The sequence below is a fragment of the Petaurus breviceps genome, unplaced genomic scaffold (assembly GCF_028583685.1).
Source record: "Petaurus breviceps papuanus isolate PSGF00001 unplaced genomic scaffold, PetGlider_PUasm1.0 221, whole genome shotgun sequence".
Classification (NCBI taxonomy): Eukaryota; Metazoa; Chordata; class Mammalia; order Diprotodontia; family Petauridae; genus Petaurus; species Petaurus breviceps.
In genome coordinates, this window is record NW_027185877.1 from 1,470,403 (window position 1) to 1,489,827 (window position 19,425).

General features: G+C 37.2%; 2 protein-coding genes across 6 annotated transcripts in view; one reads left to right on the top strand and one right to left on the bottom strand.

Moving 5' to 3' along the window:
- The window catches only part of PPFIA2 (PTPRF interacting protein alpha 2), a 737,051-nt gene extending 723,872 nt beyond the window's left edge, over window positions 1-13,179 (top strand). For 2 of the 3 annotated variants that reach the window (XM_069094786.1, XM_069094787.1), the window contains 4 exons: window positions 1,391-1,566; window positions 2,780-2,848; window positions 6,921-7,080; window positions 11,792-13,179. In XM_069094786.1, coding sequence (XP_068950887.1) covers window positions 1,391-1,566; window positions 2,780-2,848; window positions 6,921-7,080; window positions 11,792-11,820 — 434 coding nt within the window. In that variant the 3' untranslated portion in view covers window positions 11,821-13,179. Of the gene's footprint in view, window positions 1-1,390; window positions 2,849-6,920; window positions 7,081-11,791 lie in introns of those variants that run through there. The other variant, XM_069094785.1, reaches the window with a different exon arrangement.
- Window positions 13,180-15,369: 2,190 nt separating this feature from the next.
- Window positions 15,370-19,425, bottom strand: part of ACSS3 (acyl-CoA synthetase short chain family member 3) — a 235,300-nt gene continuing 231,244 nt past the window's right edge. For all 3 annotated transcript variants that reach the window (XM_069094789.1, XM_069094791.1, XM_069094790.1), the window contains exons 14-16: window positions 19,201-19,300; window positions 18,924-19,099; window positions 15,370-16,509 (exon numbers count right to left, since the gene is read on the bottom strand). In XM_069094789.1, the coding sequence (XP_068950890.1) occupies window positions 16,441-16,509; window positions 18,924-19,099; window positions 19,201-19,300 (345 nt within the window). In that variant the 3' untranslated portion in view covers window positions 15,370-16,440. The remainder of the gene's footprint in view (window positions 16,510-18,923; window positions 19,100-19,200; window positions 19,301-19,425) is intronic.

Genomic DNA, 19,425 nt, shown 5'->3' on the forward strand with positions numbered 1-19,425 from the left:
CTGATGACATATGTATAAACAATTCTCTCCAGTGACTTATACTGTTATTTAAAGTATTCATTTGCCTTGACCTTAATGAGAGTGACTTCTGAAAGGAGAGAACTATTTGCATTTCAAGGATGTACAGACCTTGAATTCAAAGTAATGGCACACTAGACATCAGTTGCTAAACCATACACTATGTAGGTCAAAAGTATCCAAAAGAATTGTAGGATGGAGGGAATGGTTTCTTCCCCAGAAAACTATTAGAGTCTTAGATTCAAATTAATAAGATGGGAAAGGAGGCTTTCCCTTATCCCTGAAGAAGTTTGGGGAAACACTGAATAATAGCTGCATTTACACAGTGCTTTGCAAATATTTTCTCAGTTTATCCTCCTAGTAATATGGAGTGGTAGGTACCATTATCATTCTCACTTTACAGGTGAAGAAACTGAGGTTGAGAGAGGTCATTTGCCTTGCCCTAAGATACACAGATAGTAAGTGTCTGAGGCAGGATTTGAATTCAGGTTTTCTTGATTCCTAGTCCAGCATCCTATCTCCTGCACCATGTAGTTGCCTTTATTAAATGGCATATTTGATCACCCTTAAAGTTGGAGAACTTGCTCAAAGGATACACAGTATCATTGGGGTTCTTTGCACTTATTTTTAAACCAATCTTCCTCAGCCACTGTCTGTATTTCACCAGTCTCAGTTCACACAGAGTACAGCAGGTACAACCTACTCCTGTTTTATACTTCATACAAAGAGTATCATTTTCTTTTTAAAGTTAGGATCTCCTAAACGAATATCATCAAGGGAAAAAACATGTTGGAAATAGGTGATATCAATGGCTAACTTACCTGGGAAGTTTAGTAGTAACTGGGTAGGCTGGCAAATGATTTCCATTGTGTATAATAAAAGAATAACTAAGGCTTCCCCAAACATACTGATGAATTCAAAACAATAGGTGGACACAGGTAGGGTGTGTTTTGTTCAGTCATTCTGATTCCACCAAAAGGCTGAATCCCCTAAGTCTCCAAGGAAAAGGTTGGGAGAGTATAACCTGAACTAGGTTAACAGCTGGTATGCCTATATGTTATATTCCTTTATATCTTCATTCAAATAGGATCTCATTTTATATAAAAATACTCTGAAATCAAATGAGAGAGCCAAATAGTAATAAAGACTTGATCTAGTGGCATACTCAGAATAAGATGTAGAGTAACAAGAAAAGCAGGTGTTGTGGCCCACTAACTAATGAAATTCATCTCAGTGATAGTATACAGCTTGCTTGGGAAAAGGTGGGATGAGGCCATCTAGTCATCTCTCTCCTGAGGTCCAGAGTTCCTTTCTAGCTTTTATTTTGGTTGCTTATGAAGTAACTCCCAGTCTTGTTGACCTCTATTTCTAGATGTGTTGGTGTGGAGCAATGACCGCGTGATTCGCTGGATACAAGCAATTGGACTTCGAGAGTATGCGAATAACGTGCTTGAAAGTGGTGTACATGGATCCCTTATAGCCTTGGATGAGAACTTTGACTACAGCAGCTTAGCTTTATTATTACAGATTCCCACACAGAATACACAGGCAAGTCACTTGACATTTCGAATTCCGGTAAGCGATGTTTATGTAAAGACAGCTATTATTCTAGGAAGTAATCTGTCTGTGTATGAAGTATTGAAGCATCATTTATTTTTCATTCCTTTATTCTTTTCAGTTTCAAATTCTTTCCTCTGCAGTCCCTTCTCCACCCATTCAGAGGCCAGGCAATATGATATCCTTTTCATATGTGATGTCTTGCAAAACATATTTCCATTACTGGTCATGTAAAAAGGGGGGGGCAAGAAAAATAGAGTGAAAAGAGAGGTCAAGCATCATTTCTTAATGTGCCATTACACTAATTGCTTTACAATTATTATCTCATTGAATCCTCACAACCCTGGAAGAGAGATGCTATTATTATCCCTGTTTTACAGATGAGGAAACAGGGGCTGTGACTCGTCCAAGGTCACACTGAGGAGTAGATCAGGTAGAATTCCAGCCCAGGCCTTGGGACTCCCTTGCTCTGCATGGTTCCCCACAGGTCCTTCCCACCCTATTCGGTCATCCCTCTTTGCACTGTCCCTAAAAGGTGGTCAAGCTGTTTCGGTTTTTCTGGTGCCAATCCTTTGTGAGGCAGCTTGTTTCACTTAAAGTAATAGAGGATCATGCAGAAAAGTGAATCAGATAAATGACTCCATTTTCACTCTTCACATCAGTGGTTTGGCATTATGTAGACACAGGCTTGTCTAAATTTCCAGTCGACTTACTTCTCACTGGGATAAAATAAAAGCAATTGACCACTGGAATTTAGTATATCTACATGTGAGCTGGCAGAATTCTACCCTTCCTCTTTTTTATGCTGAAGACTTGAAGAGGGGGAAAGTGAGGACAGTTATTAAAAGTAAGACTATTTGAGCCACACTCCAATACTTCGAAGCTTGAGAATTGCTTGAAGGTATATCAAGTTCTTTCCAAATATTCTCTCAGTTTATCTTCACAATCCTGGGAAGCAGGTATTATTATTAACCACATTTTACAAATGAGGAAACTGAGGCAGATAAATGTTAATTGACTTCTTAATGCATGTCTGAGGCTGTTTGACTTCAGGTCCGGTACTCTATCCTATGCCCCTTAGCAGCGTCTAAATACGGGCTAAATAAATAAACGCAAGATTTCAAATATTTGCCCTGATAGGGAATATAACTTATACTTTTTTTGGAATGGTCTTTAGGTGCCAGTAACTCTAATTTGTTTTTAGGCAAGACAAATTCTTGAAAGAGAATACAACAATCTCTTGGCACTGGGAACTGAGCGAAGACTGGATGAAGTAAGTCCTTATGTTACATTTGAATGAAGAGAATTCCTAGAAAATACAGGATACATATGCTTCTTGGGGCGGGAGGGATTTTGTGATTGTTCTCTATGTACAGGAGTAGACTTTGCCAGTTAGCATGCTTAATTATGATTATGGGATCATTGGTTTAAAAATGGAAGGAACCTGGGAGGTTAACTGGTCTAATTTCCTGATTTTGAAGATCTCCAAATTAAGGAAAATGACTTGTATGTAATCACTTTTGTTGATATTGGTTGTTTCCTTTGTGTCTGACTCTTTCTGACCTCGGAGTTTTCTTGGCAAAGATACTGGAGTAATCTGCCATTTCCTTCTCCAGCTCATTTGACAGATGAGGAAACTGAGGCAAAGAGGGTTAAGGGGTTATAAAGCTAAACGATTACATGTCTGAGGTCACATTTGAACTCAGGGAGATAAGTGTTCCTGACTACAGGCCTGGCACTTTATCCGTTGTACCTCCTACATACAAGCACAGTTATTAAACAACAGTGTCAATATTTGAATTTAGATTCTCATTTTCCTAATCCACCTATCTTTCCTGTGAACTAAAATACTAAATTAATCTACTTGAAAATTCATAAATTTCTAATATCAAATGTTTTTCCAAGAATCAGTGACATTGAAACAATTTAAGAAATAGCTAGTATTTATCCAAAATCTTATGGTTTGTGAAACACATTTGATCATTTAAAGAAGATAATAGGGGCAACTAGGTGGCACAGTGAATAGAGAGCACTGATCCTGGAGTCAGGAGGACCTGAGTTCAAATCGAGCCTCAGACTCTTAGCACTTACTAGCCCTGTGACCTTGGGCAAGTCACAACCCCAACTGCTCTGCCTTCCCCCTTGAAAAAAATAATAAAGATATTATTTCCCAAAAATCTGGTTATTTTATATAACATATAAATGGAAGAGAACTGTCCTGATAAATTGGGTATCAGTTCAAAGAATCTAAGAAATTTTAGAAGTGTAGATCTAGAGAGACCCTAGATATCATTTAAGGTTCTTACCCATTTTTTGTCATAGATTCCTTATCAGAATAGTATTTTAAATGCATAAAATAAATGATATAGGATTACAAAGTAAAACAATTATGCTGAAATATAGGTATCAAATTATTGAAAAAAATAAATTTGGGATCCAGTTCACAGACTCCCCGAAGCAGGATCCCCATATGTGGATTCATAGACCCATTTTAAGTAGCCCTTGTTTGCATTTAATTTTAGAGATTCAGGTATTTAATAGCAGATCACTGAAAATCAGACTCCCTTAATGGGGAATTTCCAAGTTTTAAAATAAATGAATTTTCCACCATTTTAGCCAGTCAACTTTTAATTTAAAATGAGTAACTTTTTACAATTCCATTGAAGCCCGTAGGTCCTTTGTTGTTGTCATTCAGTCATGTTCAATTCCTTTGTGACCCTGTGGACCATACTGCCCATGGCATTCTCCTGGCAAAGATACTAGAGTGCTTTATTTCCTTCACCAGAAGATTAAAGCAAACAGTAACTTGCCCAGGGTTACACAACTAGTAAGTATCTGAGGCTGAATTCGAACTCAGGTCTTCCTGACTCCAGGCCCAGCGCTGTATTGATTGAACCATTTAGCTGCTATAGGTCCTTCAGAACCATGCAAATTGTAACTATTTGTAACAGGTGCCAGAGAAAGAAGGCAAATCCCAGAGATGCTCATAACTTAGACCATGGTAATGACCCTTTGATGTTTCTGGAGAAGGCTTCATTAGGTGGTACAAGGAGAAATGCCGTTTCCAAATAATTCTGGACCCCTAAGTGTGGAAAAAGTACTAGATAATAAAAATACTCCACATGAATTTGTATGATATCACTTAGCATTAATATTATGTGTCATGTTTGCAAAGTGTTTTATACACCTTAGTTCATTTAAGTTATTCCACAAAACAACCCTGTACACTAGGTAAAAGCATTGCTGTTTCCCATGTAGTAGAGATAATAAGAAACAGGCAGTTGCCTAGCACTTTAAAGTTTGAGAATCAGAGATGAGAAAACAGAACTTTGAGAAAGGCGGAAAACCCAAATTTCACATGTAGATACTAACAGGCAGAGCAGAAATTCAATCTCAAGACCATTGTTCTTTCTACTCCAAATGGCAAAACAAGGGTTCTTAACCTTTTTTTGGGTTATAGACTTTCCTCAGAATTATGTTTTTAAATGCATAAAATAAAATACATAGGATTTCAAGGAAAACCAACTTACACTGAAATCCTATCAATTAAAAAACATATTTTTAAGTTTATAGGCCCCAGGTTGAGAACTGTTGGTCTAAAAGCCAAAGCTTATCCTATGTTAACAGCTGATTGCAAAAGGCATTAAAATCTATGAATATTTTTAAAATACCAATAACTTACATGGCACTTTATGGCAGCTCTAGTAGATAGAGAGTTGGCCACCAAGCAGGATATACACAAGTCCCTTCGCTGACCCCTATTTGTTGAGTTACCTTGAGAAAGTTTGTCAGTCTCTCACTGCCACCAGGTCATTCTCTAAAAAGAAGTTGGTGAGTAGGTACTGATATGATTAGAAGATGTTTCCTCACTGGAAGCTTCTTACATGGATAAAAACCATAGGTGCAGATCACCTCCGTTATTACCTGTCTCCCTTAAAAAAAATTATGGTACAAGTCCCACCAAGGTCTTGCAAGTCTTATTACCATTTTAGAGACGTAGAAGCTGAGACTCATAAAAATAAAGCTCCCTCTCATAGTTTTAAAAAAAAATAGTAGAGGCACAACCCAAATCCTGTGATACTCTATTTCTCAAACCGATTCCAACAATTGGAATTCTATCTGATTCTATAAACTGGCTAACCTAACGAATGACTTGGGAAAACTGTCTTATGAAAACTTCTTCCCCTAGATCCCTTAAATGGTTGTCACATTTAAAGTCGCCCTAAGAAATTGGTACTCAACTTAGGTCACAGTGAATACAGTTAACAGTAATGTGTACCAACACTTCCGAGTACAAAATGTGAGGTTTAACTGGAGAATTCTATTCTATTGCTTTTCTCTCTGATAGAAGCTCCATCTCAAGTTCATGGACTTCGAAAAACAATAATAACAATATTATGTACTCCTCAAGGATATAAGGAAAACACACTTCTATGAATTAAAGTTGTATACATTGCATGATGGAGTTTTCCCCTCCTTTCCCGCAGTAAAGTACGGGTCATTTTCAAAACAGCTGCAAACCAATAGAAACAGTGGTGGTTTAAAAAAAAATACATTATTTCAGAGTTGGATGTAACCTCAGAGCTAACTTAATAAGAATCCCTTTGTGACAAAGTCATTCAGTCTGAATGTCTGAAGACCAATGATGAGGCCACTATTTATCAACAGGCAGTCCATTTCTTTCATCCCCCGGTTGCTAAAATCGTCAAAAAGTATTTCCCTACACTCTGCCAAAAACCTGTCTTGCTATAGTAATATCTTGATACAGTAGTATCTTGTTCTTCCCTCTGGAATAAAGCGGAATGTATCTAACTCCTCTGCTTTACAACATCCATCTTGCAAATCTACCCTGCATAGAATGACAGGCATTGTGCCTGATGATCTCATGGATACATTGCAACTTAATCATTTTCAAAAACATTTTTAACTAAACCATAGGTATCGAGGTGTAACAGTCAAATGGAATTTGCTCCAATAAAATTTTTAATTATATAATCTCATCATTATAAAAATCAGCCTGTATGAAATGAAAGTGATCACAGTTCTCAATTCCAGACCTTCAAACTTACCTTAAAAACATCTTGCTCTCATAGTAATAAAATTCAGATTTGAGTCATACCAAAAAGAATATGGAAAGTTTCAAAGGCTTGTCAATATTTCCTCCCTCCACCCCACCCCATATTTATTTATACACTTACTTTTTGTTTCAGCAAGTGTAGAAATTCAACATGGAACAAAGTAAAAAAAAAAATAAAGATAATGTATCTGTGTCCACACGTTTTTCAGATGCTTATAACATTCTGATTGCATTTTATTTCAACACATCCAAAACTCTGTACTGGCAGAGTGATGACAAGAATTTTAGGCGTGGGTCAACATGGAGAAGACAGTTTCCTCCCCGTGAAGTCCATGGGATCAGCATGATGCCTGGTTCCTCAGAGACATTGCCAGCTGGGTTTAGGCTAACCACTACATCTGGCCAATCTCGGAAAATGGCAACAGACGGTACAGTATTTTTGCACTTAGAGGTTTGAAATGATGGGATAAGATAGTAAATGTGCATTTTATCACTTTCAGGAATTATTACCTTCCTTTGAAAATTATTCTGTGCTTTCAGCAAAACCCTGAATAAATTCCAAGTGTTTGATTCTGAAATGCCCATCATTTAGTTCACAACTATTTATTACCTAGATGTCCCCACCAGCTAGAGTATTGGCTAATGGCTACATTGGAGAATGAAAAAATATTCTCTTCTGTCTGTCTTTAGAATTATGTTTTTTTCCAAGCTAACTCTTTTACCAAGAAACTAGCGGTAGACTCTTAATAAATGAAAATTCGTTGCAATCTACTAAACATTCAAATTTCACGTTTAACACAAGTATGCCAACTTTATCAAATAACTATGCACATATACATAATTATGCATATGTATATGTATATATTCACCTCTGACAAAGTTATAAAGCCTTAAATAATCACTTTTAATGAAGTTCCTAGTGGACATTATTAGATAAATGTTAAGGGAAAACCATCAGTTACGAAGATCAATCTAAACTTTATATCCCCTCTATCTAGTACCTGGCACAGTGTGCATACATGGTATGCATTTCATAAATTTGTTGAATTTGAGTAAAATATTTTGTCATGAGAATCATCATCATTCTTGTGAAGTAGACACTAAGGGGCGGAAGAGTTCTACTCTCTTTATATCATCACTGAGATTCATTATGTCATAGTCTCTTAATTTTGCCACATCATCAGTTCATGATTTTTGAAGTTTACTAAAATGTTCAAAGAATTTTTAATAAGTCCTAAGAGTTTATCAGTTACCAAAGGCTAGAATCTTATCAGTACACAAAAGAAACATAAAAACACCGGTTTTTATCAAGACAAAACCAGAGAGTTATGTAGTATGTTTCAACTAAGAGATTCAAGGATTACAAAACCAGAGTGATCTGTTCCAGCCTTCTCATGTAATGGATGAAAAAGGTGAAGCAGAGAGGGGAGAAGCAACTTGCTTCAAGGTCACATATCTACTAGTCCGAGGCAAAATTTGAACTAAGGTTTTTCTGTCCCCACAAAATCTGAATTCTTCTGCATTCTGTCTATTCACTATCCCACCTAGAAGCCTCAAGGCATTCTCCCCAACTTCCGGGAAGTTAAATACCACTTGTGCTTTTGAAATGAAAAAACTCAGCTAAGTTATTTTCAGAGAAGAATAAAGATCATAGAGTTACAGCCAGAAGGGGCCTTCGAGGCCACCTAGTTCAATTCCCTCATTTTACAGATCAGATCAGGACAAGATCCCGAAGGGGAACCAGAGAAAACCAGTCAACTCTTTTGGGGAAGGGGATGCTCCCATTTAACTATGGACTTTGGTATTCCATCCCCCAGGCCTGCTAAAGCCCTTCTCTCCATTTACAGTTGCTTCTTCGAGGTTGCAGAGGTTAGACAACTCCACTGTTCGCACATACTCATGTTGACACATCTATCAAAGGAGACAGCACTGAACTGCTGTGAGTAGCTATTGTTCACTCGAAAAGAATGTGCTCCTTGGTTTCAACACTCCCCCCTCCACCATCTCTGGCATTCTTGGTAGTTGCTGTTTCTCAGTCCAGTGCTACCATTAACATCTATATGTCTGCTGTGGTTGAAGGTCTCATGGTGACCTCTCATCTGATCACCACCATCCCATCAGTGCTATGTTAACACTGTTTGTTCTATTACTGACTAACATTTAAAATAAGGAACACAGTTATCAATTAACTGACCAGGATCTGTCCTTTACATCAGTAGTAAGACGATGCCCTAAAAACTTATTGCTAGTTTACTGGAAGAGGTAGATAGTGATTTAAATAAACCTTACCCAATGAGAGAGAGAGAGAGTAGGAAAAACAGCTTGGCATCCTTGGTCTTAAGCAGCAGTTCTCAAACATTTTTTTTTTAGTGTCATAGATCCCTTCTAAGAATGTTATTAAATTTGTAAAGTAAAGTTCATAGGATTACAAAGGAACTCGATCCTATTGAACCACAGTTATCAAAATAACATTAAAATTTTATATATACACAGACATAAACATATATAAAAATAAATTTAAAATACCAAATATTAAATAAAACAAGGTCACATATCCCAGGTGAGGAACCTTTAGTCTTGGGGATCTCTATCCAAAAGCTTAAGCTTCTTACCTTCTACACATATGTGATAGGTGCATTTTCACCAAGACATTGTGGTTTTATAGAACAGATATATATATATATATTTTTTTTTTGGCAGGGGATTATTTGGAATATTTTAAGAAAGAATGGTATGTTCACATGGGGTAAGAGAGTAAGAAAGGGAATGGATGAGAAGTAACTCTTAACTGTTCATTGCCTTGAACCCCAAGTGTCGCCAAATTTATAATTCATCTTTTGTATCCAATAAGGGAGCTAGCTGGTTTTATTACCTTATTTGGATCATTGTTTGAGGGCCATACTGATCAAAAAGCCATTCAAGTAAGAGATTTAATTTAAAACATGCAACCCTAACATTAGAAATGTAATTACTGCATACAATTTGGCATTTAATTGGGCATAGTCTGAAGCATATAATAATTTCATTAAACAGGAGGTTTTCCAGAATAATGTTCTGTATACATCCTACATACAACATGCTAATTTCCCCAAGAATTGAATATTTTGCTGTTTTACACAATGAATACTTAATATGTTCATCAAGGTTTTGCTGCTTTTGACTAAGGGAAGCATTTATCTTTCTCTCCTAACTAGTTCCACATTCTACTTTGTACATGATGTCTCAGCATTTTCCTTATCTTCCTCTTAAGCATTCTAAGCGTACTTATTCACAATAGTAAACCCATAAAGAATGATTTTAGATGATCAGAGTATACATACTTCATGGAAAATTCAGAGCATGCTGTTTATTCAATTTCCTGTATTATGTTGAGTGGTTGAGAGGAGATTTTTTGTCAATATAAACCACTTTGCATATCATCAAACGCTATGGAAACGCTAACTCTAATTATTGATCTAAAGAGAGGCAATGGGCATGTCGATAAATGCCACCTTTGGATCATTCCAACAACTCTGTGCTGCATTATTTTAACATGATAGCAGCAGCTTCTAAAAGCTGTGGCATAAGCAGTAATAAAAGTGTTGCTTTTTTATATGTTTCATACTCACATCATTTCAAATAGGGGGCTATCTTTAGTTGTCCTGATCAATATCTGGCCACTGGACCCAGATGGCTCCAGAGTGGAAAGTGAGACTAGTGACTTTGCACAGCCCTGCCTCACTCAAATCCAATTCAGTTGCATGTCATGGCATCACTTTCCTGATTTTATGTTCCTCTTCAAGAACAAAGGACAAACAACAACCTGTGAGTAGTAGTAGCAACTGTCCCAGTAGGGACCCAACTGTCCAGTTCCAGTTATGCAACACACCTCCTACTTTCCTTTCTTCTGCTTTCCTCTCCCGCTGTGTAGAGTATCATAGCCTTACCTGTGGGTGCTCTGCCCAAAGGAATATTAGTTTTGATCGCTGAAACTTCACATGATATCTCAGAGGTTAAGGGATAGACTTCTTTCTTAAGGACCATGCTTTAAACCCAAATCACTCTGCCTTTCATAGATTTGTCAACAAGAAGTCCCAACCTTAGCTTCATTGGCCATTGTTTGGGCCCTGATGGCACAGAGTGAATGTAAATAGCAATTGCTTCTATTTTGACCAGGAACCCTAAGGGTATTCCTCTCCCAGATTGTTTTTTTTTTTACTAAAGTATTCCATTATTTTCCTTCTTCCTTACCCAGTATTAATGGGCTTTGCCCCAGTCAAACTGAGACTTGGGAAAAGACCTTAACTTAAACCTAAGGTTTCCCACTGCCTCTGGGTTATCTCCAGTTATTCTGATCTAAATCTCACCACTGGACCCAGATGGCTCCAGAGGAGAAAGTGAGGCAGATAACTTTGCACAGTCCTCCTTCACTTAAATCCCATTCACTTGCATGTCATGGCATCACCTTCCTGATATCAAGTCTCTCTCTGAGAAGGAAGGACAAATGACAACAACCAGTATCAAAACAAATGTACTCGATAGAATAGTTTAATCCAGCTGACCCCAGGCATATTGCTGCTAGGTTCACAGCTTTCCACAAGCATACTGAAGTATTGGAAGGGCTCTTAACCATTTGCAAAATGTACCCTTTTCAAATTGAAATACAGACATAAAAATATTTTGTAATAAAAACATTCACAGACCCTTACCTCAAATGATCTCAGATTTATGGTATCAAGGGTGCATAGATTTAGAGTTAGAACCATAAAAGTCATTAACTCCAATCCCCTCATTTTTACAATGAGACCCCAAATCCCACACAATGGCAGAATTGAGATTTGAGTCCAAGTCCTATGCCTCTACACCCACGATTATTTCCATTGTACTAACTGCCTAAAAAGTCTAATATTATTGAATTTACCTTCAAGTGGATCAAAATATCTTTTCGTGATATATGCTAATTTCAGTGTAACACTCTTAATTAAAGAAGGATAACAAATATGTTCAATTGGTACCAGGATTCATGATTACCTGTTGTTCTCATTCTATAGTGTTAGTCTAAGATGAGTTGGTTTATTATGTAGACACTCCTAAGGAAGGAAGAAGAATTCTATTAGAACTAGACTGCAGTTGATAATGTTTTATTTGCTGTTTCTTTAGATGTCATCTTTTCAGTCTACACTACTTGAAGTGCACTGTCACCTTACAAGAGGAACCCGTGAAAACTCAATTGGACAATTGAGCCCTAAGGGAAAATAATGACAAGTCAAGGTTTATTAAGCTGAAAATGTGATTCTTTTCCCATGCATTGTTTGGTTAGTTCACTACAGTTGTAAAAAAAAAAAAAAGCTTAATTCATTTTAAAACAAGCATCCTTTACACCAGATGTTTTACAAAATGGAACCACTCATTTTTACATTGTTCCATCTGTTTTACTGTAATATACTAGACATTTATGTATTACTGTGTATGTATTTCTTTTAAGATGTGTAAGTTTTATGTAAAAATTGATATAAATATGATTTTATATAAAAATTCTATGGTTCATGGAGTCTGAGTGCAAGCACTTGACAGTTATCCTGTTTGTATCTTATCATTCCATTTTTACAGTTTTGGATTGTAACAGTCGGATGAATATGTTTATTGGAGTTAGCTTCCACTCCTTCCTCCTTCAAATCTGTCGATACTTAAAGCTGGACACCTGCCTCTGATCCCATCCAAATGGAATGATTTAACCTGGAAATGGAGCCAAAATGGACCTTCAAAGGCAACCCGAAATGCCCAGTACCTGTAGAAAAGCACTGTGATGCCTCTATCCTTTTCAACACAAAACCAAGCCAACTGTTTACAACAGCAATGACTAAAAACCAAGTTTCTAAAGAACATTATCTTTTCTTGTTACCTGTGGACCAAGAAAGAACCTTCCTTTCCTAATAACCACATTTTCATTCTAAGGTCTTCAGTTGCCAGCCAGCATTAGTGATATCTAAACATTGCAAGGAGTCTGAGGCTCAAATTTCCTACTTTAAAAACAAACAAACAAATAACACTGAAATCCCCCCACACACACACACACACAACACACATTTTTTGTTTGTTTTTGTCTTTGGAATAGGGCATTAGCCAGACCCATGATTAATGTTATAAGCTTTTAGCCAAGATGGCCTTGTTGAGACTTCCCTGAAGTCTATTTTTATCAGAGGAAATAACTGAAAGACAGAATAAATAACATATATATGTATAAAATGTAGAAGAGCAGCTCTTCCCTGTGGCTTTATTGGGTGGTGTGACTGTTGTTTATTCTTTGTTTACATGGGAAATTTCAAAGTACAACCTATTTAATGATGCCATTTACCTAAATACTAATTTTCTGCTGCTTGACCTTATTAAGCTCAAGAACTGTCTTTTAGTTATTTCTTTTCGCCATTTAATTTGCAATGTTTGCACGTACATAACATTTGTTTTGTTGTCTTCTGTTTGACAGATTTCAGTAGAAAGGTAACGGTGAGAGAATTTTCCCCCAATTGTCAATAAAAAAAATTCTTCCACTGTTGTGTTCAATCTTTGTTTTGTAGCTAGTCAGATAAAGTATGTAGTTTGGAAAGATGTAAATAAACCACCACAGAACATTGGTACCTTAGTGAAGATCAAACAGGCTCCCATATCCCAGTGTGATACTTGTCTTACCTGATTCGGCCACAAGAGGGAAGACTAAACTTGCAAATCAATGGAATGAACTGTTAGAAGAATTTGTAAATGTTTGATTATAAACCTGTAGAAGACACCCAAGGTCTGTGGATGGGGATGGAGCAAATCAGAAATCATGTGGTGCTCCTTACCGGCAGTTATACTAAGGTAGTTCCTATTCAAAAGGAGATAGGAAAACATGTGATTTTATTTATTATGGATACGGCTAGGCATGGAGGGGGTATTCGGAAGGAATAATATTAAACACACCTTCAAAGAGTTAAAAGTGACTTTTTAGAAAGACAAAATAGCTTTCCAGCAGATTCCAAAAGTCTAGCCCCTCTTTTATCACTGGCATAAAGGTAACAGCTATATGACCTAAAGGGTCTCTCCCTTTATCCCCAGAATCATTTCCATGGACTTCTCCCATTGGCTGTTATTAAGAGAGTATATTTGAAGAAGGATTTTATACTATTTGGCCTCATTTAGAGAAGATACCACTTTTTTGTGCTTTCTGAAAATAAGTAGTTTTACAGTTTTCAATCACCGTTGCCAATTCACAACTCCTAGCCTTGGTTATATATCAGTGTCTCTTTCATATAAAGCATTGTAGCTTTGGTCTAGCTTTTCAACTAGGCAAGATATGTACTTAGTTTTCTTAAGTAAAAGAACTGGATGGGAATTTTTTTCCACAAGAAAATTATCTGGTAAATTGAGAACAAATTTCCTTATATAAGGACACTCGACATTAAAAAACAAACATTCTTTGGCATTGCTCTTAATAAAGAGATGCAAAGTTACTAATCATATCACAAAAGAGGAAATAAGGACTGGATCTATGCTTTCATTGTCTAGGGCAGACGTATCAGACAGAAGGCCCATTCAGCCTGCAACATTCCCAATTGCCCACCCAACCAGATTAAAATGTATTTGGGAATTAAAATAAAAATACCACAAAACATAATGTTAATTTGTGGATAAGTCAAGATGTGACTTGCAGGGAGCCCGATATATAGGCTAGTGGCCCCCGTTCTTTCATTTGAACTTGAGGAAGCCCCAAATGAAGAGACTCCCTCCCTGGCCTATTCTGCAACAGGACTGAGAAGTCTTGGAGTGGACTAAGTTTCTTGGTTTTGAGTACAGTTATCCATTCACCGTGCTGCCTAAAATAATAGGGAAAAGGATGCTCTAGGATTGCCTTTTCAAAGCTTTTCCCCCCCAATGATCTCTATGATTAAATGCAGGAGGAAAGAGTGAAAATATGAATGAAGAAGAGTCTAGATGGCCATTGCTGCTTTCTATAGACTAAAATTTCTCTGTCAGTACGGTTATCTCTTCCATATTGTGTCTTTACCCATCACAGTATTGATACATTGCAGGTTGCCATAAGAAATTAAATGGGAATTTGGGGGAGTTTGTTAAGCCACAGAGAACATGTGAAGGCCAGCAGACAACACAAAAAAGCTTAGTAACAAAGAAATGCATAATATATATATACATATATGTAATATCAACATAGCACCTTTAATACTGTAAATACCCGATAAAAGAAAAAGGTCAGACCTATTCTCTGTTATGAAGGGAAGGCCAAAAAGTTTTACACAAATTTTCCAGATCACAGGGGCACTGTGCCCCTAAACCCCACCCTTCCCCTGCCCTGCAATATGGAAGGAAAAACTATACATTCTTCAATGGACTTGGGATCTCACTGATGGGGACACATCCTTCATTGATAGTAAACAATACAAAGCTTCTCAATCTTGCTGTTCCACCTCCCCCAAGTACAATACCTCATTTTCCAATACCTCTGATTTGGGTCATCACTACAATCTGTAGCCAAATCATCCCTCTATCTTTAACTAGTAAATGAAACATTGCCATTGTACCTTTGTTCATCCTCTCTGTCTCACTGTGACTGTACTCAACATCTGGGAGCTGGGTACTTGCATGGAGAAATTGTTTCTCCAATGGAATTCTCCATTTTAGTCAATGTAACTACATTAAAAAAAAGAGGAAACAAGATAACTTTTTTCTTTTGAGACATAAAGATATTATTGATTTTTAAATCTGTTTAATACTTACAGCTGAAATAATTACATGAAATGGCCAAAAAATCCTATTCCTTTAAAATTCCAAGGTAAGCTATATAATTGTTTATACATTGAATCAATTGAAAAACTAGGAAATGATGTTATTCTTCTTTGCACCACTTACAGAGAAAATTTAAACTAAGTGCTTCTTGCATAGAAAGCATGCATTTTCTCTAGAATCTCAAAAACTAAAACTCCATCATATTTTTCCGTTTGCATAGTACAGACTACTTTTAAGAGACATAAAAGACGAGTAAATAGTTTGATATGTTTATTCAAATAGTAAATTCTAAAGCATTGGGAGTCTAAGTCCCCACTACTTAAGAAAGATAGATACATCTATGTCTATCTATCTATATATCTATATCTATATATATATATATATCAATATCTATATATATATATATCAATATCTATATATATATACTATATCTATCTATATACTACACAACTGTGCATACCATAGTAATAATTCATTCATTTGACCCAGAGGCACTGAAAGTTCCTGTAGTACCTTGTGAATCATCCAAAATGAAATTATACCCAAATCTAGTTTACTATACACACTTTACTACACACACACACAGAGAGGCAGCAAGTATATTTCACTGCATTATAATTTGTTCAAAACTGGATTTATCAGAAAATTTGGTTCATCAGAAAATTCCATTATTTCCAGATTGGTATGAATGGACTTAAAAAAACCTCTCACTTGGTCCATTTTACTTTTAATATAATTGGAAGCACCATGGTACAGTGAAAAGGGTGAAAAGGCTCTTGAGTCCAAAGATGTGGGTTCCGTCCCACTCCTACCTGTGGGACTTTGGACAAGTCACCTATCTTTTGCGGACTCAGTTTCCTCACAAATAAAATGAGTAAATGGATTAGATCTCTGCGGTTTGTTCCAGCTTTAAAATCTATGATAAAGACAGATGTTGATATAGATGGATATAGATATATAGAGAGATCTCTTTCTCTCTCCATACATACATCTTCTCCACTGCTGCACAGGTTTGTACAGAAGAAAAAAGGTCATAATGTCCTCTTCAGTACTTCTTCTATATGGCTAAAGACACGGGGATCCTCAACTGTGGGAGTTATCTGGAAAGAGATCAGAGAGTCATGAGTGCCTTTGACTCCGTTCCCCTGCTCCCTTTGCTTTTGATATTTTGTTGGTGTTTAGTTGTTTTTAGTCATATCCAACTAATAAATAAATAAATATATAAACATCATGTAAGCTCTAACCCAGGGGTGGAGAAGCTGTTGCCTCGAGGCCACACATGGCCTTCTAAGTCCTTGGACTCAACCCAAAGGACTCAACCAAGTACCTAGAAGGCCACATGTGGCCTCTTGGTGGCAGCTTCCCTACCCCTGCTCTAACCTAATCATTTTTCCTTCTTATGCCATCTAGATGGCCCTACTCTTTCTAATGTTCATTTGTCATGTAAAATAAGTCCTCTACGTCTATTCCTGTACCAAACTCCTAACAATTCTAACTTCCTGGGAACAGTGGCAGTTAAATTTGAACAGGAGGCAGGAAGAAGGGCCAAAGTTTCATCTGCAAAATCAGAGGAGGGGGAGGCAAAAGTAGGGCAAGATAATCTTTGAGGTCCCTTACATCTCTGACAGTCTAGATTTCATTAGGTTCATACTAGAATTTAGTATAATTGTGTAAAAAAAAGCAACAAAAACATAAAAAAAAACACAAAACTAAGGATGGATAAAAATACTAAGACCTATAACAAACAACCAGTAGCCACAGGCATGATTGATTGGAGTCAGGAAATCCTGTGTTCAAATTTTGCCTTTGGGGGCGGCCAGGTAGCACAGCGAGTAAGAGCACCGGCTCCAGTGTTGGGATGACCTGGAGATCAAATCCCGGGCTCAGACACTTAGCACCCACCCAGAAACATCTGGCCGTGTAACCTTGAACAAGTTACTTAACCCCAATTGCTTAAGGGCAGCCAGGTGGCTCAGCGAATAAGAGCACCGGCTCCAGTGTCGGGATGACCTGGATCAAATCCAGGCTCAGATACTCAGCACCACACCCAGAAATAACTGGCCGTGTAACTTTGAGCAAGTTACTTAACCCCAATTGCTTAAAAAACAAAAAACAAAACAAAACAAAATTTGTCTTTGATCCTTCCTAGCTGTGTAACCATAGACAAATACTTAACTCCAATTTCCTCATCTATAAAATGAGAGGGTTGTACCAAATGGTCTTTTAAGTCTTTTCTCATTCTAAATCTATGCTCCTTTGTTCCTGCTTCTGATACTTATTAGTTTATGATCCCTGGCAATGCATTTAACTTCTCTGGGACTCAGTTTACTCATTGGTAAAATCAGGTGTTTGGACCAGATGGTCTTTCAGATAATTTCCAGCTCTAAATCTATGATTTTTTTTAAAAGGGAATCTAAAAAAATATGGTACTAAGAAGTTGTTTCCCTTCATTGCAGTCATTACTAAAACCTGCCACCAGGCCAAAGCTATGTCTCATGTGTTTCATGATTTCTTCCAAAACTTCCTCCTCTGTAGCATTTATGTCTGGGCCAGAAATTTCCAATTGTGAACACTGAACAATTCTAAGGAATCTTTAATCACACACAGAATCAGGAAAGAATGACAGGTTCTCACCTTTCCTCAGTGCACAAAGTGCTAATAGAACGTGACCTTAAATGACAATATGTTTGATTTTAATTATCTTGCATTTCCTTGAAAGGAAAATATTTTCCTATAGTCATAGCTATAATTAAGGGACAGATATGCTCTTACTTAGGTTTACAGATGTCTATCACAGCAATCACTGATGACATCTGGATAGGACTACATACCAAGTTCTTTACGTTATATCATTAGAACCTCCTAACAACCTTACTTAGGCAGATACTCCAGGTACTGTTAATCCCAATTTTGTTGCTGTATCATTTAAGTCACGTGTGGCTCTTTGCAACCCCATCTGGGACTTTCTTGGCAGAGAAAATGGAATACTTTGCCCTTTCCTTCTCTACCTCATTTGACAAGATGAGAAAACTGAGGCAAACAGTGTTAAGTGACTTGACCAAGGTCACAGCTAGTAAGCATCAGAAAAAGGTCTTACACCCAAGTCTTTCTAACTCCACGTCCATTCTTCTACCCATGGTGCTTTACTGTTCTGGTGACAGAACTATAAACAGTGGCTGCTCTACAAATCTGCATTTTTTTTTACTTTCTTATTTCTGTTAAGCCTATTAGTCATAACACATATATCTCATTTTCAAATTCATTACAATCACATTCCATTTATTTCATTCTTTACACCCCAAACACTTCTCAGCTAAAAGCCTGAGGAATAAGAAAGAGTAAGAGTGGCTAGCCCTTCCATTAGGCTGGATCCAGTGGTACTCATTAATATCTCTGAGGGGTCTATTTCATGGCTTGAATTCAGCTGTGGGAATGGCCTACATCTTACTAGTAGTAGTAAAATAAAAAGGAAAACAAAATTAGCATTCAGTGCTACAAATTCTCAGCTGATTACCTTGTAAGGCTTTCCATTGACAAGAGCAGACAAAGCTGACCGGGGTATCTTGCCTGAGCGTGTTTTGGGTAACTGCTTCACAAACACGGCATGTCGGAAAGCCGCCACTGGGCCAATGCTGTGTCGAACATGCTTGATGATTTCTTCCAAGATTTTCTCCTCTGTAGCATTTATGTCTGGGGGAGATATTTCCAGTTAGGAGTGCTCAACAATTTTAAGGCATCTTTTATCACACAAGGTACTGATACAGAGTCAAGGAAGAATGGTGGGTTCTTACCTTTCTTCAGTACACAAAGGGCTAATGGGATGTGACCTTTCAAAGGATCCTCCTTGCCAACGACAGCACAGTCTGCTATAGTACCATGGGAAAGGACCGACTGGAAGAGGGAAAGATATCAATTTCAGAATAGTAATGTAATTCACTATGACAAGGAGGGGGAAAAAAGAAGAAACATCCCACGGAAGCCAAAAATTAGCCTATAGCCACCTCCCTGAAAATGAC